Source organism: Myxine glutinosa, chromosome 3 (genome assembly GCF_964187855.1).
Source record: "Myxine glutinosa chromosome 3, kmMyxGlut1.1, whole genome shotgun sequence".
Taxonomy (NCBI): domain Eukaryota; kingdom Metazoa; phylum Chordata; class Myxini; order Myxiniformes; family Myxinidae; genus Myxine; species Myxine glutinosa.
In genome coordinates, this window is record NC_136263.1 from 37181729 (window position 1) to 37200063 (window position 18335).

General features: G+C 46.8%; 2 protein-coding genes and 1 long non-coding RNA gene across 6 annotated transcripts in view; 2 read left to right on the forward strand and 1 right to left on the reverse strand.

The window, feature by feature from the left end:
• Window positions 1-14954, reverse strand: part of PCGF6 (polycomb group ring finger 6) — a 36189-nt gene extending 21235 nt beyond the window's left edge. For 2 of the 4 annotated variants that reach the window (XR_010983770.2, XM_078773895.1), the window contains exons 1-5: window positions 14602-14777; window positions 9595-9715; window positions 7366-7462; window positions 7201-7256; window positions 3319-3378 (exon numbers count right to left, since the gene is read on the reverse strand). Coding sequence is in view for 3 of the 4 variants with exons in the window: in XM_078773895.1 (XP_078630021.1) it covers window positions 3319-3378; window positions 7201-7256; window positions 7366-7462; window positions 9595-9715; window positions 14602-14613 (346 nt within the window). In the remaining variant the exon portion in view is untranslated. Of the gene's footprint in view, window positions 1-3318; window positions 3379-7200; window positions 7257-7365; window positions 7463-9594; window positions 9716-14601 lie in introns of all 4 variants that reach the window. The other 2 variants (XM_068111070.2, XM_068111071.2) reach the window with 2 other exon arrangements.
• C3H2orf42 (chromosome 3 C2orf42 homolog) overlaps window positions 1-18335 on the forward strand; it is a 357660-nt gene that overhangs the window by 329530 nt on the left and 9795 nt on the right. The window lies entirely within an intron of this gene.
• Window positions 14776-17554, forward strand: LOC137423674 (uncharacterized). Its single transcript, XR_010983773.1, has 3 exons — window positions 14776-14818; window positions 15185-15261; window positions 17519-17554. It is a non-coding gene; the product is annotated as an uncharacterized LOC137423674 (long non-coding RNA).

The following is an 18335-nucleotide window of genomic DNA, read 5'->3' on the forward strand; positions in this document are numbered from 1 at the left end:
GGAGAAAAAAAATAATGATGACGTCATCGGTCACGTGGTTCGGCCGCCATCTTGTAAAAAGCGAAAAACATTGCACCTCTATATCTCCGAAAGTACTGAATAGAAAAAATTGAGACATGGCTCATTGTAAAGAACTCTTCATGGGGAATAAAATATGTTAATGATGATGTCATAGGTGCCTCCAATATGATGTCATAATTCGACAAGTACAAAACTTCATCCGATCAAGATGAAATTTCTTGAGCATAATCTAGGAAGAAATTAGTTTAGAAAAATAATAATAATGATGACGACATCGGTCACATGGTTCGGCCGCCATCTTGGAGAAACCGAAAAACTTGATCCAAAATGGCCGATAAAAAAAAAGTACATTCCGGCAAGTCCTTGGTCTCTGACCGATTTTTCATTTGTTTGGCTATCTGTCTGTGAACAAGATATCTCAAAAAGTTATGGACAGATTCGGATGAAATTTGGCGGAGAGGTAGTGTATGTGACGCGGACGAAATTATTAGATTTTGGTGAAAATCTGGATTTGGATCCGGCTAGTAAAAAATTTTAAGTGATGCTTCACCATTGGGAGATAGGGCCAAAAACGATACATAGCAGGGGGATTTCCCTGTTGATTATGAGAGTGGAGGAAGTCATTAAGCTATATGTGGAATTGGCCTTTGATGCCATAGGCAGACAGTTCGGACAGCAAGACAGATTGTACGAGGGCCAGTCAATAAATAATCTTAAAATGGCAATATAAATTCGAGAATGTAATGTGTGTAGTTGTAGGCGACATATGTTATATATATGGGTAAGAGTCATGTTTTGCCCGTTTTAGATCTGGCAACATTGAGCGTATGACAAGATGGCGGCTCCCTTAGAAGCATGCACCAGGGAGGAGCAACGATCTGTCATCTGTTTCTTGGGAAGTTAGGGTGTGAATCCCAGTGAAATCCATCGCAGAATGAAGATGCAATATGGTGATGCATGTTTATCACTGCAGCAGGTGTACGACTGGGACAGGAACTTTAAAAGTGGAGTGTCCAGTGTGGCAGACGCTGCTCCCTCGGGCGGGCCTCACACAGCCGACACACCAGAAATGGTTGCAGTAGTGGAGCGCATGCCAAGGGAAAATCGTCGCATTACGCTGGACGAAGTGGTCTCCAAATTGAGCATTAGCCATGGTTCAGCACACCATATCATTCGCAACGTGGTGAGGTTCCACAAAGTGTCTGCAAGGTGGGTGCCCAGACAACTCGCACCCGAACTGAAAGAACGGTGAATGGACGCATGTGAAGAACTTCTGCGACGTTACGAAACAGAAGGCAACACTCTTACAGCGCGTAGCGACTGGGGATGAAAGCTGGGTCCACTGCTTTCAGCCAAAAACGAAGAGGGCAAGCAAATAATGGCACCATTCAACTTCACCAAAGCCCAAAAAATTCCGCACACAGCCGTCCGCTGGAAAAGGGACGCTGACGCTCTTCTGGGATAGCCGAGGCCCACTTGTCGAGCATTACATGCCCAGAGGGACCACAGTCACCAGTGCATCATACTGCGACCTCCTTAAAAATAATCTGAAACCAGCAATCAGATCAAAACTTCATGGACTACTCACTACTGGTGTTTTGCTGCAGCATGACAATGCTCAGCCCCATACTGCCCACACTACAGCTGCAACAATTGAGGACCTGCATTTTGAGTGTCTTCCTCATCCACCCTACTTGCCAGACCTCGCCCTTCGGATTACCACATCTTTGGGCCACAAAGAGGCGCTTGGTGGAAACACTTTCCGATCTGACGAAGAGGTCCAAGAGGCGGTGCACTAATGCCTACAGAAGCAGCCAAAATATATATTTTTTTCCAGAGGAATCCAGGCCTTAGTAAAGTGCTGGAAAAAATGCATTGAACACAATGGAGATTATGTTGAAAAATAACAGTTGTTACACACGTACATGCAATAAACAAGTTGTGAAAAATATTTTAAGGTTACTTATTCACTGCCCCTCATATCAAAAGCACAATATATGTCTAGATCGAGATGGTCGTGATCTAATATCTGATATTGAGGGCCACATCCATTGTTGAATGAGTAGAAGCAGCATGTCCAAGGTGGAATGACCTTGTCCGATGGCCTGAGTTGAGGCTGTTGGAGAAAAGGAAGGAGCTTATTTGTTGCAGCATTTGCTGTTTATGTTTAATCTTAATGGGTAAGAAAGACCAGTGAGGTAAAATGCAACTGTTGGTTGATTATTTTCTCAAGAGGTGGGTCACTGTCCAAAATGCTGACAGATACTGCATGTCCCACCCAATAAACTCCACGATTAACGCTTGAGGCTTGGTGTGCAAATGGCCAAATAGGTGGTGCAACCAGTAAAACAAATGGCATCTTTACACAAAACAATCCATTAAATATATGTGGCGGAAATGGAGTGGTATGAAGAAGACAGGATGAACAAGGTAAGCAGGTAACACTGACATGCCGTGCATACGCTGCCATAAAACTTTAGCACATGCCGCTTCACCACGTAACACAGGCACAAACAGCTGTTCAATGGTCACAGGTGCAGTCAGTGAAGTCCCCTTTTCTCAGCAAAGCCAAGTCTTGCATCGTAGTGTCCGAATTGGCAAATTTTGCAACTTAAGGGTACTTTCATATATCTCATATGTAAACAAGTTTAGTATATTGACTATTTTGTCCAATTGTCTGAAAAGCTGATTCTTGCAGAAACTCTGTCCAGCACCAGTCTTAATGTGAAGGTCTATTTCGAAAATAAATAAACAAGAATACATCATGCAGAGCAGATACTTGCAAAATCAACCCCCCCCCCCCCCCAAAAAGGTTGCCATTAATCCAGCAAATTGTCCATGTCATCAAGATTAAAATTGATGATCTTGATCAAAGCTTGGGTCAATAGGATGAAAAGTGACAATTTTTCAGATGAAAATTAATGATTTTAGAAGTTTGGCCATGAGTTGACCTTTGACCTTTTGACCTTAAAATGGTTGCTTTCCCAATTCAGTGAGGCACTATGCAAATGCTGTTCAATTTTCAAGTCAATAGGACTAAAATTGACGGGTTTTCAGATGAAAATGGTTCAGATTCAGGAAAATGGTTTCCGAATCCAGATCTGGCCTATGACAGGAGTACTTATGACTATGAGTGGATACAAAACGTAAGCTGTTCAGCTTGGTGGAGGTATGTGCTCTATCGAGTGCCGTTCTAGTTAGATTTCGTTTTACTTTTGGAGAATACCGTTTAAGCACGGGGAAAAATACCGTTTAAATACGAATATGAGCTTAATTGTGCCGTTGTGTCCAACTCACCGGGCTTCGGCAGCTCCATGCCACGGGAGGAATAAAACTCACGCACTCTCTGCTTCTCATCTGCAACAAACATCGTTAAAATGAATCAGTTATGATGTTAGTCCTCACTTATACAACTACTGTGGTAACACTAGTGTCCCCCAGGTCTGATGTCGTTTCCCCTCTGACACTGAAACACCCACTCCCTTCGGCAGAGGTAAGTCCCCTCCCCATCCACGGTTGGGGGGGGGGGGGGGGGGGGTTGTGCTCCAGGGTGCATTTATCCCAGTCGTTGTGTCTTTTCCATCATTGATTTAGCATAGCGCGACCAGGTCAACGTCGGGTGGAATCGGGTGAGTTGGGGAAGAATCGGGGGAATTGTTAGGTCGCGGCAATACCACCGCTCGGTAAATAACATCAAATCCGCGATCCGTAACAACTGTTCTGTTTTTGTGTCACCCACCTCTTGAGAAAATAATCAACCAACAGTTGCAACAGTCCCCGAGAGCAGGTACATATACAGAATTTGAAGGATTCAGTTTTCAATTGTTTTTTTTCAGTTTTCAATTCTACAATGGTTCAGGCATATTCGCACACAGAGAATTGGCGCATTTGCATTTACTATGGTACGCCAGTTCCCTACAGGGGTGGCAGAAAGGGGCGGTCATTCCTCTCTGGGATATATAGATTACAGTAGATCTACAGTCAGGCCTCAAAAACATTGGGGAGTTGTGGGAGTGTCATTTACCACGTTTCTTGTAGAGCACTCGCCAAGTGGCTTAAGCATTCGAGCAAGCACTCCATTCAAAACCGTTAAGGAACGGCTGGCTTGGCAAGCGCAAGCTAGCTGCTTGGTAAATGTGCACACCCCGGGCTTCCTCCCTTTCAGTCTCATGTTAAACAGCTGGAGCGAGTTTCAAAAGTTCACTACGAAAAACGCCATGTCAGTGGCAGAAAGGGCCATGTTATTAACCCAATCCTTGTGGGGTATATAAAGTACGGTACATCTTCACTCAGTTCTGCAAGTAAAAGGTACCTCATGGATGTCAGGATTCCTCCAAATTTCTTTATTTAGTGTTATAAACAGCATTAGCGACTGTTTAAAAAGCTAATCATACATGTTTGTGGTTTATAATATTTTTACTTCTGGTAGAGGCCGTTGAGCTGTTGCTCCCATGGAAACACCATGATAAGCTATTTATAAACATTGACTCGACTTCTGTTCAAGGAAGAAAAACCCCTTGGGGAGGTGAGGTATTATTGGTATTAATATTGTTTTGTAATAACATCAATATTATGCTATTATCGTTAGTTTTGTTATTAGAAGCGGCCTTGAAAAAACGCCATGATAAAGCTAACTTGACATCGATATACACCTCAACACGCAACCCCATTGACGGCAATGGCAGGGAAACCCCGCTCGGGGGACAAAACCCCCTGGGGGAGGGGGGAAAATGAATGTGCTACAACCTTCATTGTGAAACCCTTAGTCATCCTGTCAAGTTTGGTAACGACGGGATGGATAAGTAACGACGGAATGTATCGCGGTCAAAAAAATCATCAGCCAGACAGACACCAAATTGCGTATTTTAGTATGATAATGATGATGGCGGTGTCATAATTTATGCCATTACGTCTTTAACGTCATTACGTCACACACTCGGTGACGCCTTTACAGAAGGTGTATTATGCACGAGTTAGAGAATTGCATTCTGTAAATTGAGAAAGAAAATTTGACGAATAAGTGTGTGCATTAAATTATTATAATTAAAACTGGGTTGTTAGCAGTAAATAAAATGTTTCTGGAATCATACTAAAATACGCCATTTGTGTCTGTCCGTCTGTCTGATGAATATTTTACGCCAATACATTCCGTCGTTACTTATCCAATCTCAACCAAACTTGACAGGATGACCAAGGGTTACATAATGAAGGTTATAGCGCATTTATTTGCCCCCCCCCCCCCCCGAGTGGGTTTTCCCCGCCATTGCCGTCAATGGGTTGCGTGTTGAGGTGTATAGCCATTTTTAATTAGCTTTATCGTGGCGTTTGTCCAAAGAAGAAGATTTATCGTGGCGTTTATCCAAAGACGCTTTGAATAACAAAATTAATGATATTCGCATATTATTAATGTTATGACAAAACAATATTAAGATGTTTTTCCTGCAGTGATAATGTGTTTAAATAGCTTATCGTTATAATGGCGTTTCCATGTGAGCAATGGCTTCTACAGGAAGTAAAAATATTATAAACCACAAACACGTATGATTTGCTTTTTAAACAGTCGCTAATGCTGTTTATAACACTAAATGAAGAAATTTGGAGGAATCCCGACATCCATGAAGTAAGGTTTACTTACAGAACTGAGCAAAGATCTATGGTACTGTGGCGGACACAATGTCAGTGGGCAATAATTCCGCGCACCAGTGGGTGGCGCGAGTGTCCGGGCGTGGAAGCGCAGCTCGGGCCACGCCCGGAGCGAAGGCGTCACGAGGCGCAGGGTGGAACTGAGATACATGCCCCGCCTTTCGGCCGACCGGCCACGCCCGGGGGCAAGGCGTGGCCTCGGGACATACATGCGGGCTCGAAAGTCGAGCCCGCCCAGTGCTTACGTGCGAGCTGTTAATAAAGTGTTTCAGTTTGTACAACGCGTTGTGGCCTACCTTCTTGGCAAACGAGTTGTGTGTGCACAGCACCACAGTACTCTATATAACCCACAAATGTTGAGTTCATAACATGGCCCTTTCTACCACTGCCGTGGCATTTTTCGTAGCGAACTTTTGAAACTCGCTCCCGCTGTTTAATACGAAACAAAGGGAGAAAGACCAGGATGTCGGCATTTACCAAGCAGCGAGCTAGCACATGCCAAGCCAGTCGTTCCTTAGGGTGCCTTCACATACACGGATTATTCTTACGAGTCCTTACGGATCGCCAAATCGTAGTCAATCGCAAGCATCCGTAAATAACGGAAGATGATTTTTGACATGTCAAAAGTTGTTGCGAGTTGTGACGAGTTATCTACGGATACCAGCGAGTTATTTACGGATGCTTGTGATTGACTACGAGTTGGCGATCCGTAAGGACTCGTAAGAATAATCCGTGTATGTGAAGGTTGCATTAACGGTTTTGAATTGAGTGCTTGCTCGAATGCTTGAACAAATTGGGGATCTCTCCACAGGAAACTTGGTAAATGAACACACACCCAATGTTCTTGAGATCCGACCATAGATCGACTGTAATCTATATACCCCAAAGAGGAATGACCCTTTCTGCAGCTCCCGTAGTGTGCGGGTGTACTTGTAAAATAAAAAAATGGCAAATATTCACTGTCAATAAACTAACATATACAAAGTTATGTTGCTCAATTACCGTTGGCGGGGCGACGGATTCAATACTCCTGTTATCTACAGCAGTTGGTGATATGCCCAAGATTCATTCATTCACCAGTCATTATGTGTACAACACTACCATGGCTTCTATGCAGAGCGTTGGTGCTGCTGAAGCAGTAACTAGAGCCTAAAGGAAGTTATAGCAGGAATTTGGAATTTGTTTCAGGATGCCGGAGATAACTCGCCTATACTCTTCGCGATGGACACCGCGGGATCTTTAACGTCCACCAATGAATACCGGTAGACGGGGCGTCCCATTTAACACAATGATGGATCAGCCTGCCTGTGGAACACCAGGATGGCAGTTGATGGTTGGGTCTCGATTCAAACTCAGGTTAGACAGCTCAGAGGTGAGTTTGCGTAGGACCATCCTGCCAGGCCCATTCAAATCAAATCGAATGCTCGTCATCCCCACGTCGATCTTGGCAACTTGTAAAATAAAGGGAAAAATAAAAATTCACAACAACAAACCTCAGAATACTTAAAAAGTAGTTTTTGGAAGAGGGCAACGTACTTTCTTCCAGATTAGGAACCATCTTGTTTACAATGTCTTGCATGGTTCCATCTGACCTGTACGGCAACAAAGGTGACGAGCACCGATCAATGGAGCAGGTAAACAATGGGAGCGAATGGAACGGTCTTGGTGGAAAAGTTGGACAAGCTTGCACAGGGTCCTTACCTGATGTTATAGTGTGGTATCGTCTGGTGAACCACCATATTGCACTTGGGACATCGATTACTGTTTTCGAAATGCTTCACAATGCAACTCTTGCAGACTGAAAGGTAGAGAGGAAGGTGAGCTTATTGAGACACCATTTTTGTTTGCACACTTTCAGAATGTCAAGGTAAAGGAATTAACTCGTTAACAACACAACAACAACAGGCATTTTAAGGCCATTTTCCCAGCTAGAGCGGGGGTTAGCCTTGCGGGCCCCATGACAATCTTCTCCATTTTGCCCTATTTTCTGCATCTCTCCTGGTTAACCCCCTTGCCCGCATTTCTTCTTCCACCATCTTTAGCCAAGTCTTTCTCGGTCTTCCCCGTCCTCTACTTCCTTCTACATTCATTTCCATCACTCTTCTCAACCAGTCACTTTCATCCTTCCTCAACACATGCCCAAACCATCTCAAACTGTTCCTCTTCACAGCATCAATCACAGGCTCTATTCCCATCATCTTTCGCAATTCATCATTTGTCTTCCTCTCTCTCAACGATGCTCCGCACATCCATCGAACCATTCGCATTTCCACCCTTTCCAGCCTTCGTTGCTGCTCTACGTTCATTACCCATGTCTCGCTCCCATAAATCATAACACTTCTCACACATGCAGCATACACCTTTCCCTTCAGCTTCAACGACACTCCCCTCCTCATCAGCACGCCACTCAGTTCCCGAAACTTCTTCCATGCACATCTCACTCGAGCAACCGTTGCCGAGTCCGATCCACCTTCTCCATTCAGCATGTCTCCTAGGTAACAAAATGTTTTCACACCTTCCAGCTTCACGCCGTCTCCAAGAACCAACTCAACATTTCCTCCATCTGCAGCTCCCTCTGTGCACACCTTACACTTGAATGTAGCTGCCACACTGGTTAATGACCCTCTCAAACCACTACATTTTTGATGAACCCATGGAATTAACTCGTTAAGATGAAACTTATTTCAAAACATGATTATTGTTTTGTTATTTTAAAAACTTGTTATTTCAAACAAGTGGAACATGTCTTTCAATCCTGACAAATCTCACACTCTCACTATGGCTCTCCGAAAAGACCATCTGGACAACCCTCCCATCCACTTTCTGAACAATCCTCTCCAAGAAGTTCTGTCACTCAAGCTTTTGGGTCTCACTATCTGCCATGATCTTTCCTGGGAAAACCACATTTCCAACCTGGCCTCCAACGCCAGTCGCCAACTGGGCATCCATCCTCCGTCGTGCGAAGTCCTTCTTTGGCACACCTGAGCTCCTCACCACATACAAAGCTTTCATCCGCAGCTCAATGGAATACTGTTCTCCCCTCTGGGCCGGTGCTCCTGCCTCACACCTAGCTCGGCTTCATCCTATTGAAACCAAAGCTTTCAGAATCATTGGAATCTCCCGCGATGAAGCTAAATCTGAGGGCCTTTCACTCACTCACCGCAGGCGGGTAGGTGGTTTTTCTGTCTTCTACCGACTCCTCTCCGGCCTTGCTCCCCCAGCTCTCTCTGTGCTCTGTCCCCCAAATATTCCTACAGGTCGCACAGGATCTGCCAGCAACCCAGAGATGGTTAAACTGCCAAAATCAAGACTCTCTATTCACCTTCACTCCTTCATTCCTCTTTTCTCCCGCCTCTGGAACAAACTCCCTCACTCTCTTCAATCCCACTCCTCCCTCCAGGTCTTTAAAACAGCTGTTCACCACCATCTCTTATCTTCCCCCATCCAAAACCTTGATCTCTTCTACCACCGTTAATTCACCCCAAATCCACTTTTTAAAAGAATACCGAATTCTTTCCTGGAAGTCCGAGCAGTGTCCATGTGTTTTATACCTTTCCCACCCCACCCCCCCTTCCCATGCCCCCTTCCCCCAAGCCCTGTCCCTCCCACAGATATCCCGATGTCCCTGTTCTCTGCTGTTGTACTTGTGTGCTTCCCTCTCTCTCCCCATCTTGTCTCCCACTCCCTTTATTTTGTCTTATGTGTCCGTTTGTTTTTTTGTGATTGATGTTAGCTCTTACACGAGCCTCGATCTTGTAAACAAAAAACAAACGAAAAAAAACAAACAATCGACCTTTTTTTTTTGTTAATTTTTTTCACCTGGTTGAAGTTTATTAATGGGAATGGTCCTTCGTGGAACTCTTCAATAAAGGTCAAAAGGTGTATAATACATACTGACAAAGAGAGCATCAAACAGGTGTGCATACTTACAGGTGTGCAAACACTCCGTGATGGTCGTTGCATCCACTAGATATCCCGAACAAATGGGACACATGATGAAGGGGTTAACATCCAATAACCGGACAACATGCTGCAGAAGGCAAAGTTGTTGCTAGAAATAGAATTCAAGCAGTTGAAAAACAAACAATTAGCTGAAGACGCAATTGAAGAATCGTTAGGAGACATTTTAAATGAAATTGTGCAAAACCGTTCACTGAAAACCGTTTACTTGGTATTCTAATTGGTGATATATAGAAAGACAAGAAAGATAAGCAGAAAGCAGGGGCAAAGCCCGCTTTGGATTTTCATGGTAAGGGTTAAGGTACGAATCCCGCACAGAGTTCCTTGTCAGGGTGGGGCGGGGGACATAGACCCTGCACGAAGTCCACTGTCTGGGGCGGGGACGAGACCTTGAACCAAGTCAATTGTCGGATGAGCGAGTGGCGGAGACTCCGGTAGGGCAAGGAGTCCCTTTTCCGGGGAGAGGTTAGAGGTTTGGGGTGGGATATCCCACAATTGAGTCTGGGGGGGGGGGGGGGGGCAGGAGGAAAGAAAAGCGCCGCATTGAGTAACCTGTCCTGAATGGTAAAGTACGAAGACCCTGAACGAGGTCCTGCGTGGGAGAGTGGGTGGTGCGAAGGACGAAGACATTTCGTGGAGATCTCCCTGTCAGGGTGGGGGAGGTGCAAGTGATGAACATCCGGCACGGAGTCCCCCGTCATGGACTGGAGAAAGACCTTCAACGGAATCCCCTATCGGGTAGGTGAGTGGCGGAGACCAGTCACGGTATCCACTGCCGCGGGGAGGAGAGGGGGCTTGCGGTTTGTGATATGAATATGTGAGCGGAGGGCGTGGCCTGGAGGAAAGATCGGGGGGCGTGGCCTGGAGGAAAGATCGGGGGGCGTGGCCTGGAGGAAGGAGCTGAGGCCTGGCTTAGAGGAAGGAGCGGAGGGCGTGGCCTAGAGGAAGGAGCGTATGGCGTGGCCTGGAGGAAGGAGCTGAGGCCTGGCCTAGAGGAAGGAGCGGAGGGCGTGGCCTGGAGGAAGGAGCGGAAGGCGTAGCCTAGAGGAAGGAGCGGACGGGCGTGGCCTGGAGGAAGGAGCAAGGGGCGTGGCCTGGAGGAAGGAGCGGAAGGCGTGGCCTGGAGGAAGGGAAGAAGCGAGGGCGTGGCATTGAGGAAGGAGCGAAGGCGTGGCCTGGAGGAAGGAGTGGAGGGCGTGGCCTGGAGAAAGGAGTGGGGGCTGGAGAGGCGGATGGGAGATACGAGTCCGAGGGACGTTACTTGCTGTGCTGTTAATTAAAACTGGTTATCTCCTAAGTTGAGACTTGGATGCATCTTATGACAGGTGAGGGGAGGCAAAAGATAGAGCCCGCATGGACCCCTATTGGAGGCGGTGAGGGGCTAAGTCCACACAAGGACTCCCCTGATAGAAGCTGTGAGGGACGAAGGCTCACACGAGGTCGTGTGTGTGTCTCAGTGTGTGTGTGTGTGTGTGTGTGTGGAGTGGAAGAGGTGGTTGCTACGGATGAAGACCCCTCAGAGAGTCCACCGTCAAAGTGGGGGGGAGGGGCGGGAGAGGGGAGGGAGGCAAGGAATATCCTGTGCGTTGGTGACGGAGAAGACCCCGCACGGAATATCCTGTGCGTGGGTGACGGAGAAGACCCCGCACGGAATATCCTGTGCGTGGGTGACGGAGAAGACCCCGCACGGAATATCCTGTTGGTGTTAGTGGGCGACGGAAAAGACTCTGCAATGAAAACCCTGCACGGAATGTCCTTTCGGGGTTGAGGGAGAAGAATCAGCACGGAGCCACTATCGAGGGGTGTAGGAATGTACCCCCCGCACAGGTGCTCCTTCTTGTAATCGGGGTAGTGGCGGATCCAGGGGGGGGGGGGGGGGGGTGTGCAGCGGGTGCGCACCCCTCCGTCCCCCTCTGCAACGCAACAGCATGGATGTGCTGGAGGTAAACTCTATGATTGACGACAAGAAGGACGCGCTCACTCAACTTCGGTCAAATGCAGAAACTGAATTCTCTCTGTGGTTCGATCACGCCAGGTCCATGATAGAATCTGTAGGAGGTGACGTCACAATGCCGAGAGTTGTAAAACGACAAATCCATCGTCCGAACACTGCCGCCAATACTCCCTTGCTCTTCCACCTCAGAAACATGTCCATTCCATTTCTCGACCTCCTCAGCCAGGAAATGGATACCGATTCTGTGCTGAAAATCGGGAAGGTAGCGATCTGTTTCTGCTGATGCCATCTGCGATAATCGCCGATACCTGCGACATTCCAGCCCCACATCAGAAGCTGTTGCGTTGGAAAAACCACATGGAGCATCCCGCAGGACTGATAAATGAGCTTAGAGACTGGCAGATGTTTTGGAGAAGGAAGCCCAACAACACGCGTCCAAACACATTCATGGATTGTTTCCGTGCAGTAGATGGAGACGAATTTCCATCCATCAAAGTCCTACTCCATATTGGATGCACCCTCCCTGTAGGCTTCTGTGAGGCCGAACGATCATTTTCTTGCCTGCGTCGTCTGAAGACCTACCTAAGAAATTCCATGGGAGAAAGTCGGATGGCATCTCTGGCCCTCATGAACATACACCATGACGTCACCATATCCCCACGTGATGTGTGTGACATTTTCATTCAGAAACACAAGCGCCGTCTGTTCCAAAATAGCATAATTTACCATTAACAAAATAATTCACATTCCGCTGTCCGATCTGATCTCTTTTGTGGGGAGAACCCCCTGCCTTGAGCTTCACAACCTTGGCGCATGGCGGTGCCGGGCTTTGTGGGGAGAACCCCCTGCCTTGAGCTTCACAACCTGGGCGCATGGTGGTGCCGGGCTTTGTGGGGAGAACCCCCTGCCTTGAGCTTCACAACCTCGGCGCATGGCGGTGCCGGGCTTTGTGGGGAGAACCCCCTGCCTCGAGCTTCACAACCTCGGCGCATGGCGGTGCCGGGCTTTGCGGGGAGAACCCCCTGCCTTGAGCTTCACAACCTGGGCGCATGGCGGTGCCGGGCTTTGTGGGGAGAACCCCCTGCCTCGAGCTTCACAACCTCGGCGCATGGCGGTGCCGGGCTTTGCGGGGAGAACCCCCTGCCTTGAGCTTCACAACCTGGGCGCATGGCGGTGCCGGGCTTTGTGGGGAGAACCCCCTGCCTTGAGCTTCACAACCTGGGCGCATGGCGGTGCCGGGCTTTGTGGGGAGAACCCCCTGCCTTGAGCTTCACAACCTGGGTGCATGGCGGTGCCGGGCTTTGTGGGGAGAACCCCCTGCCTCGAGCTTCACAACCTAGGCGCATGGCGGTGCCGGGCTTTGTGGGGAGAACCCCCTGCCTTGAGCTTCACAACCTGGGCGCATGGCGGTGCCGGGCTTTGTGGGGAGAACCCCCTGCCTTGAGCTTCACAACCTCGGCGCATGGCGGTGCTGGGCTTTGTGGGGAGAACCCACTGCCTTGAGCTTCACAAACTAGGCGCATGGCGGTGCCGGGCTTTGTGGGGAGAACCCCCTGCCTTGAGCTTCACAACCTGGGCGCATGGCTGTGCCGGGCTTTGTGGGGAGAACCCTCTGCCTTGAGCTTCACAACCTCGGCGCATGGCGGTGCCGGGCTTTGTGGGGAGAACCCCCTGCCTTGAGCTTCACAACCTAGGCGCATGGCGGTGCCGGGCTTTGTGGGGAGAACCCCCTGCCTTGAGCTTCACAACCTGGGCGCATGGCTGTGCCGGGCTTTGTGGGGAGAACCCTCTGTCTTGAGCTTCACAAACTCGGCGCATGGCGGTGCCGGGCTTTGTGGGGAGAACCCCCTGCCTTGAGCTTCACAACCTGGGCGCATGGCGGTGCCGGGCTTTGTGGGGAGAACCCCCTGCCTTGAGCTTCACAACCTGGGCGCATGGTGGTGCCGGGCTTTGTGGGGAGAACCCCCTGCCTTGAGCTTCACAACCTCGGTGCATGGCGGTGCCGGGCTTTGTGGGGAGAACCCCCTGCCTTGAGCTTCACAACCTGGGTGCATGGCGGTGCCGGGCTTTGTGGGGAGAACCCCCTGCCTTGAGCTTCACAACCTGGGCGCATGGCGGTGCCGGGCTTTGTGGGGAGAACCCCCTGCCTCGAGCTTCACAACCTGGGCGCATGGCGGTGCCGGGCTTTGTGGGTAGAACCCCCTGCCTTGAGCTTCACAACTTTGGCGCATAGTGGTGCCGGGCTCTGCCCAGCACCTATTAAGCTGCTCTATACACCTTAACATGGCGTGCGTTTAGAAACATGGGAATTCTTCTGGATTCTTTGTAGCTAATTAACCTAATTAACTCAGGAGATCATAACAATCATTTCGCGAGAACTACACAAATCAGAAATTCCATATCAGAAAGCTCCAGTCGAACTACACAAATCAGAAATTCCATATCAGAAAGCTCCAGTCGAACTACACAAGAACATGCCGCACGCATGCACTACACACACACACACACACACACACACACACACACACACACACACACACACACACACACACACACACACACACACACACACACACACACACACACACACACACACCATCAATTTATAACAGAAGGAACAGCTGAGCAAGTCGTTTCCCCAGTTCCTCTATCTGACCATTGGTCATCACGAATCTGCTGAACTGTTGGACCAGGGAAGAACGCAAGGAACTGCAGAAACTTCCAAGAACGCACGAAATGCCATTTCTGAAGATCAATTTAAAAAAATTTCCTGGGTCAGGACCCCCAGACCCCCCTTAACCCCCCCCTCCCCAGCGCTATAGTTTCATGCACCTTTCCGTCTTGAAATTCCTGGATCCGCCCCTGCGGGGGTTGAAGATCCTAGTGAAGAGTCATATCTTAGTTGTTCGGACACATCCCCGCTGGAAACGCTCTACCTGCCAGCGTGAGCGGTTCCCATGAAGATGTGACCGGCGAAGCGAAGGATCGACAAGCTCGGTGCAATTAAAATACAACTTTCTCACCTTGTCACCCATGGCATGCGGAGATCATGAAACGAGCCGGGATGGTCGACCCGACAAAGCTGAGCGAAGCTCGGCTCAGGAACTTGGTGCCTCCTCAGCCAGGAAGGTACTTGATAGATTCCCGGAATTGCGCGACGTGAGATCGACCGGTTTCCGAAGTTATTCACCACCTGATTGGCTCAGCGTTTCGCCGAGGCAAAGAGCTGCTCCCCGATTGGTGAGAATTGATGAAAGTCCCTCTGTCAGTGAATGATCCCTGCGATCATGCATCATATTGCAGTGATACGCGATACCATCGTTAACATAATAATCACATGCATACCGGGTCAGTACGTCATCAAAAACATGGCATTGGACGACACTGAACCACTGACATATACAATACACGTGACAATTGGCTTGTATATATTAAAGGATATCAACGGAAAATGATGCCTGCAATTATACCTGCCCAACTGCACACCTTTAGAAGCCACCTTTTGGAGTCCACAGGTGGGGGGTATTTAATAAATTCATTTTTGAGATGTCTTTATGATGCGTTGTTGTTATTTAAACGTAGTTCGCAATTGTTTGCCCTGCACAGGTGGAAAAGGTCGTCATCGGTGGTCTTGTGGTGTTCGACCTGAACATTCCCACCGATCACAGTACGTGTCCAGCCAGGTACTGCATACCTATAGCCAGAGCGAACGCCTCCCTGCAAGACAATGATTGTGTGGTGTGTTTTTGGACACTTGACTTGATTCATTAATTTATTTAGTACTTGCAAAATCAAAGATTTTTCATTCAAGTATATCGATTGCGTTTGTTTGTTACTTGGCCAAAAAATTTTGACAAGTATATTGATCACTCCGGTTTGTGTGTTTGTCTGTCCACTCACTTATACTCGCCTTCAGGTCACAATTTTAAACCGATCTTCATGAAACTTCATCAAATGGAAGAGTCCTATATATTTTTAGTCCTATACAAAATCCTATATATTTTTACGGTAAAAAGGTCAAAAGGTCAACATAGGCCAAAAGGTCAACATAGGCCAAATTTCTAAAATTGACAATTTTCATCCGATTAACTTAAAATTTGAAGACGATTTGCATATCTGGTCACTGAATTCAACCACCAACTATTTTAGGTCAACATAGGCCAAAAGGTCAATATAGGCCAAAAGGTCAACATAGGCCAAAAGGTCAACATAGGCCAAATTTCTAAAATTGACAATTTTCATCTGATTAACTTAAAATTTGAAGACGATTTGCATATCTGGTCATTGAATTCAACCTCCAACTATTTTAGGTCAACATAGGCCAAAAGGTCAACATAGGCCAAAAGGTCAACATAGGTCAGATTTCTAAAATCCTCAATTTTCATCCGATTGACTTGAAATTTTAAGAGGATTTACATATCTGGTCACTGAATTCAACCACCAAGTATTTTTGAGGTCAACATAGGCCAAAAGGTCAACATAGGCCAAATTTCTAAAATCCTAAATTTTCATCCGATTAACTTGAAGTTTGAAGAGGATTTGCATATCTGGGCACTGAATTCAACCACCAATTATTTTTGAGGTCATCATAGGCCAACAACTTATTTTAGGGATTTCATAAGTATCGTGCTATGCACGACATATTTATTGTTACTTGCAAAATCGAAGATTTTTCAAGTATATTGGTCAGTTACGTTTGCTATTCTGTCTGTCTGTCTGTCTATCTGTCTGTTTGTTTGTTTGTCACCGGCCTACAGGTCACAATTCTAAACCAATCGTCACGAAACTTTACCACTTTGTAGAGGTCGTCACAATTGAGAAGCCTATTAATTTTGAGGTCAAAGGTCATCATCTGGAGGTCATCTGGAGGTCAAATTTCTAAAAATTGCCATTTCAAATCCGATTGACTTGAAAATTGAATAGCATTTGTATATTGAGTCAATAAATTGGAAAACCAACTTTTTTGAAGTCAAAAGGTCAAAGGTCAACTCAAGGTCAAACTTCCAAAATCGTCAATTTTCATCCAATTGACTTGAAAATTGAACAGCATTTGCATAGTGCCTCACTGAATTGGCAAAGCAACTATTTTAAGGTCAAAAGGTCAAAGGTCAACTCAAGGTCAAACTTCTAAAATCACTAATTTTCATTGGAAAAATCGTCATTTTTCATCCTATTGACCCAAGCTTTCATCAAGATCATCAATTTTAAGTCTTGATGAAATGGACAATTTGCTGGATTAATGGCAACCTTTTTTGGGGGGGAGGGGCGGAGGGGTTGATTTTCTATGTGTCTGCTCTGCATGACGTATTCTTGTTTTTTTATTTTCGAAATAGACCTTCACATTAAGACTGGTGCTGGACAGAGTTTCTGCAAGAATCAACTTTTCAGACAATTGGACAAAATGGTCAATATTCTAAACTTGTTTACGTATGAGACATATTAAAGTACCATTAAGTTGCAAAATTTGCCAATTCGTACACTACGATGCAAGACTTGGCTTTGCTGAGAAAAGGGGACTTCACTGACTGCACCTGTGACCATTGAACAGCTGTTTGTGCCTGTGTTACGTGGTGAAGCGGCATGTTGGTCAGTTTGTGTGGCATGCTAAAGATTTATGGCAGCGTATGCACGGCATGTCAGTGTTACCTGCTTACCTTGTTCATCCTGTCCTCTTCATACCACTCCATTTCCACCACATATATTTAATGGATTGTTTTGTGTAAAGATGCCATTTGTTTTATTGGTTGCACCACCTATTTGTCCATTCGCACACCAAGCCTCAAGCGTTAATCGTGGAGTTTATTGGGTGGGACATGCAGTATCAGTCAGCATTTTGGACAGTCACCCACCTCTTGACCTCACTGGTCTTTTTAACCCAAAAAAGGGTAAACAAAAACAGCAAACACTGCCACAAATAAGCTTCTTCCTTTTCTCCAACAGCCCCAACTCAGGTCACCAGACGAGGTCATTCCACCTTGGACATGCTGCTTCTACTCATTCAACAATGGATGTGGCCCTCAATATCAGATATTAGATCAAATTTCTAAAATTGACTTTTCATCCGACTAACTTAAAATTTGAAGGCGATTTGTATATCAGGTCATATAATTCAACCACCAATTATTTTGGAGGTCAAAAGTATGCTCCATGAGTGCCATTCTACTTTTTTCTCTTTTGCCAAGTGTCGCTCTATGAGTGATTTTTTATTTGTTTGTCTGTCTGCCTGTGAACAAGATATCTCAAAAAGTTATGGACGGCTTTGGACGAAATTTGGGAGAGAGGTAGTGTATGTGACAAGGACGAATAGATTCGATTTTGGTGAAGATCCAGATCTGGATCCGGCTAGTAGAATTTTTAAAGTGATGCTTCACCATTGAGTGATAGGGCTAAAACCGATACATAGTGTAAGGGGATGTTGGGACTTCCGGGTGTGACGGAGGGGTGTGTGTGACGCGTTGGATGGGCGCGAAGTGTTGGACTTGTGCAGGCCGAGCACTGTGTGGTGCGCTGGGCTAGATCGCTACAAGGATTGTGATTAAACCCAAGGCTGATGAATGCAGCTGCGTCCTGTTTGAATACCCCGTTTCTTGGTCATCACAGACGAATCCTTACAATGGCGTAGTCGGCAGGGGCCATTGTGATATGAAAACGGGGGAATCTATGCACTTCATCTGTTCACAGTTCGTTGTTGGTGAAGACACATCCAAGGTCTTGTGCTGTGTGGGTGATCGAGTTGATTATTATTATACGATTATTG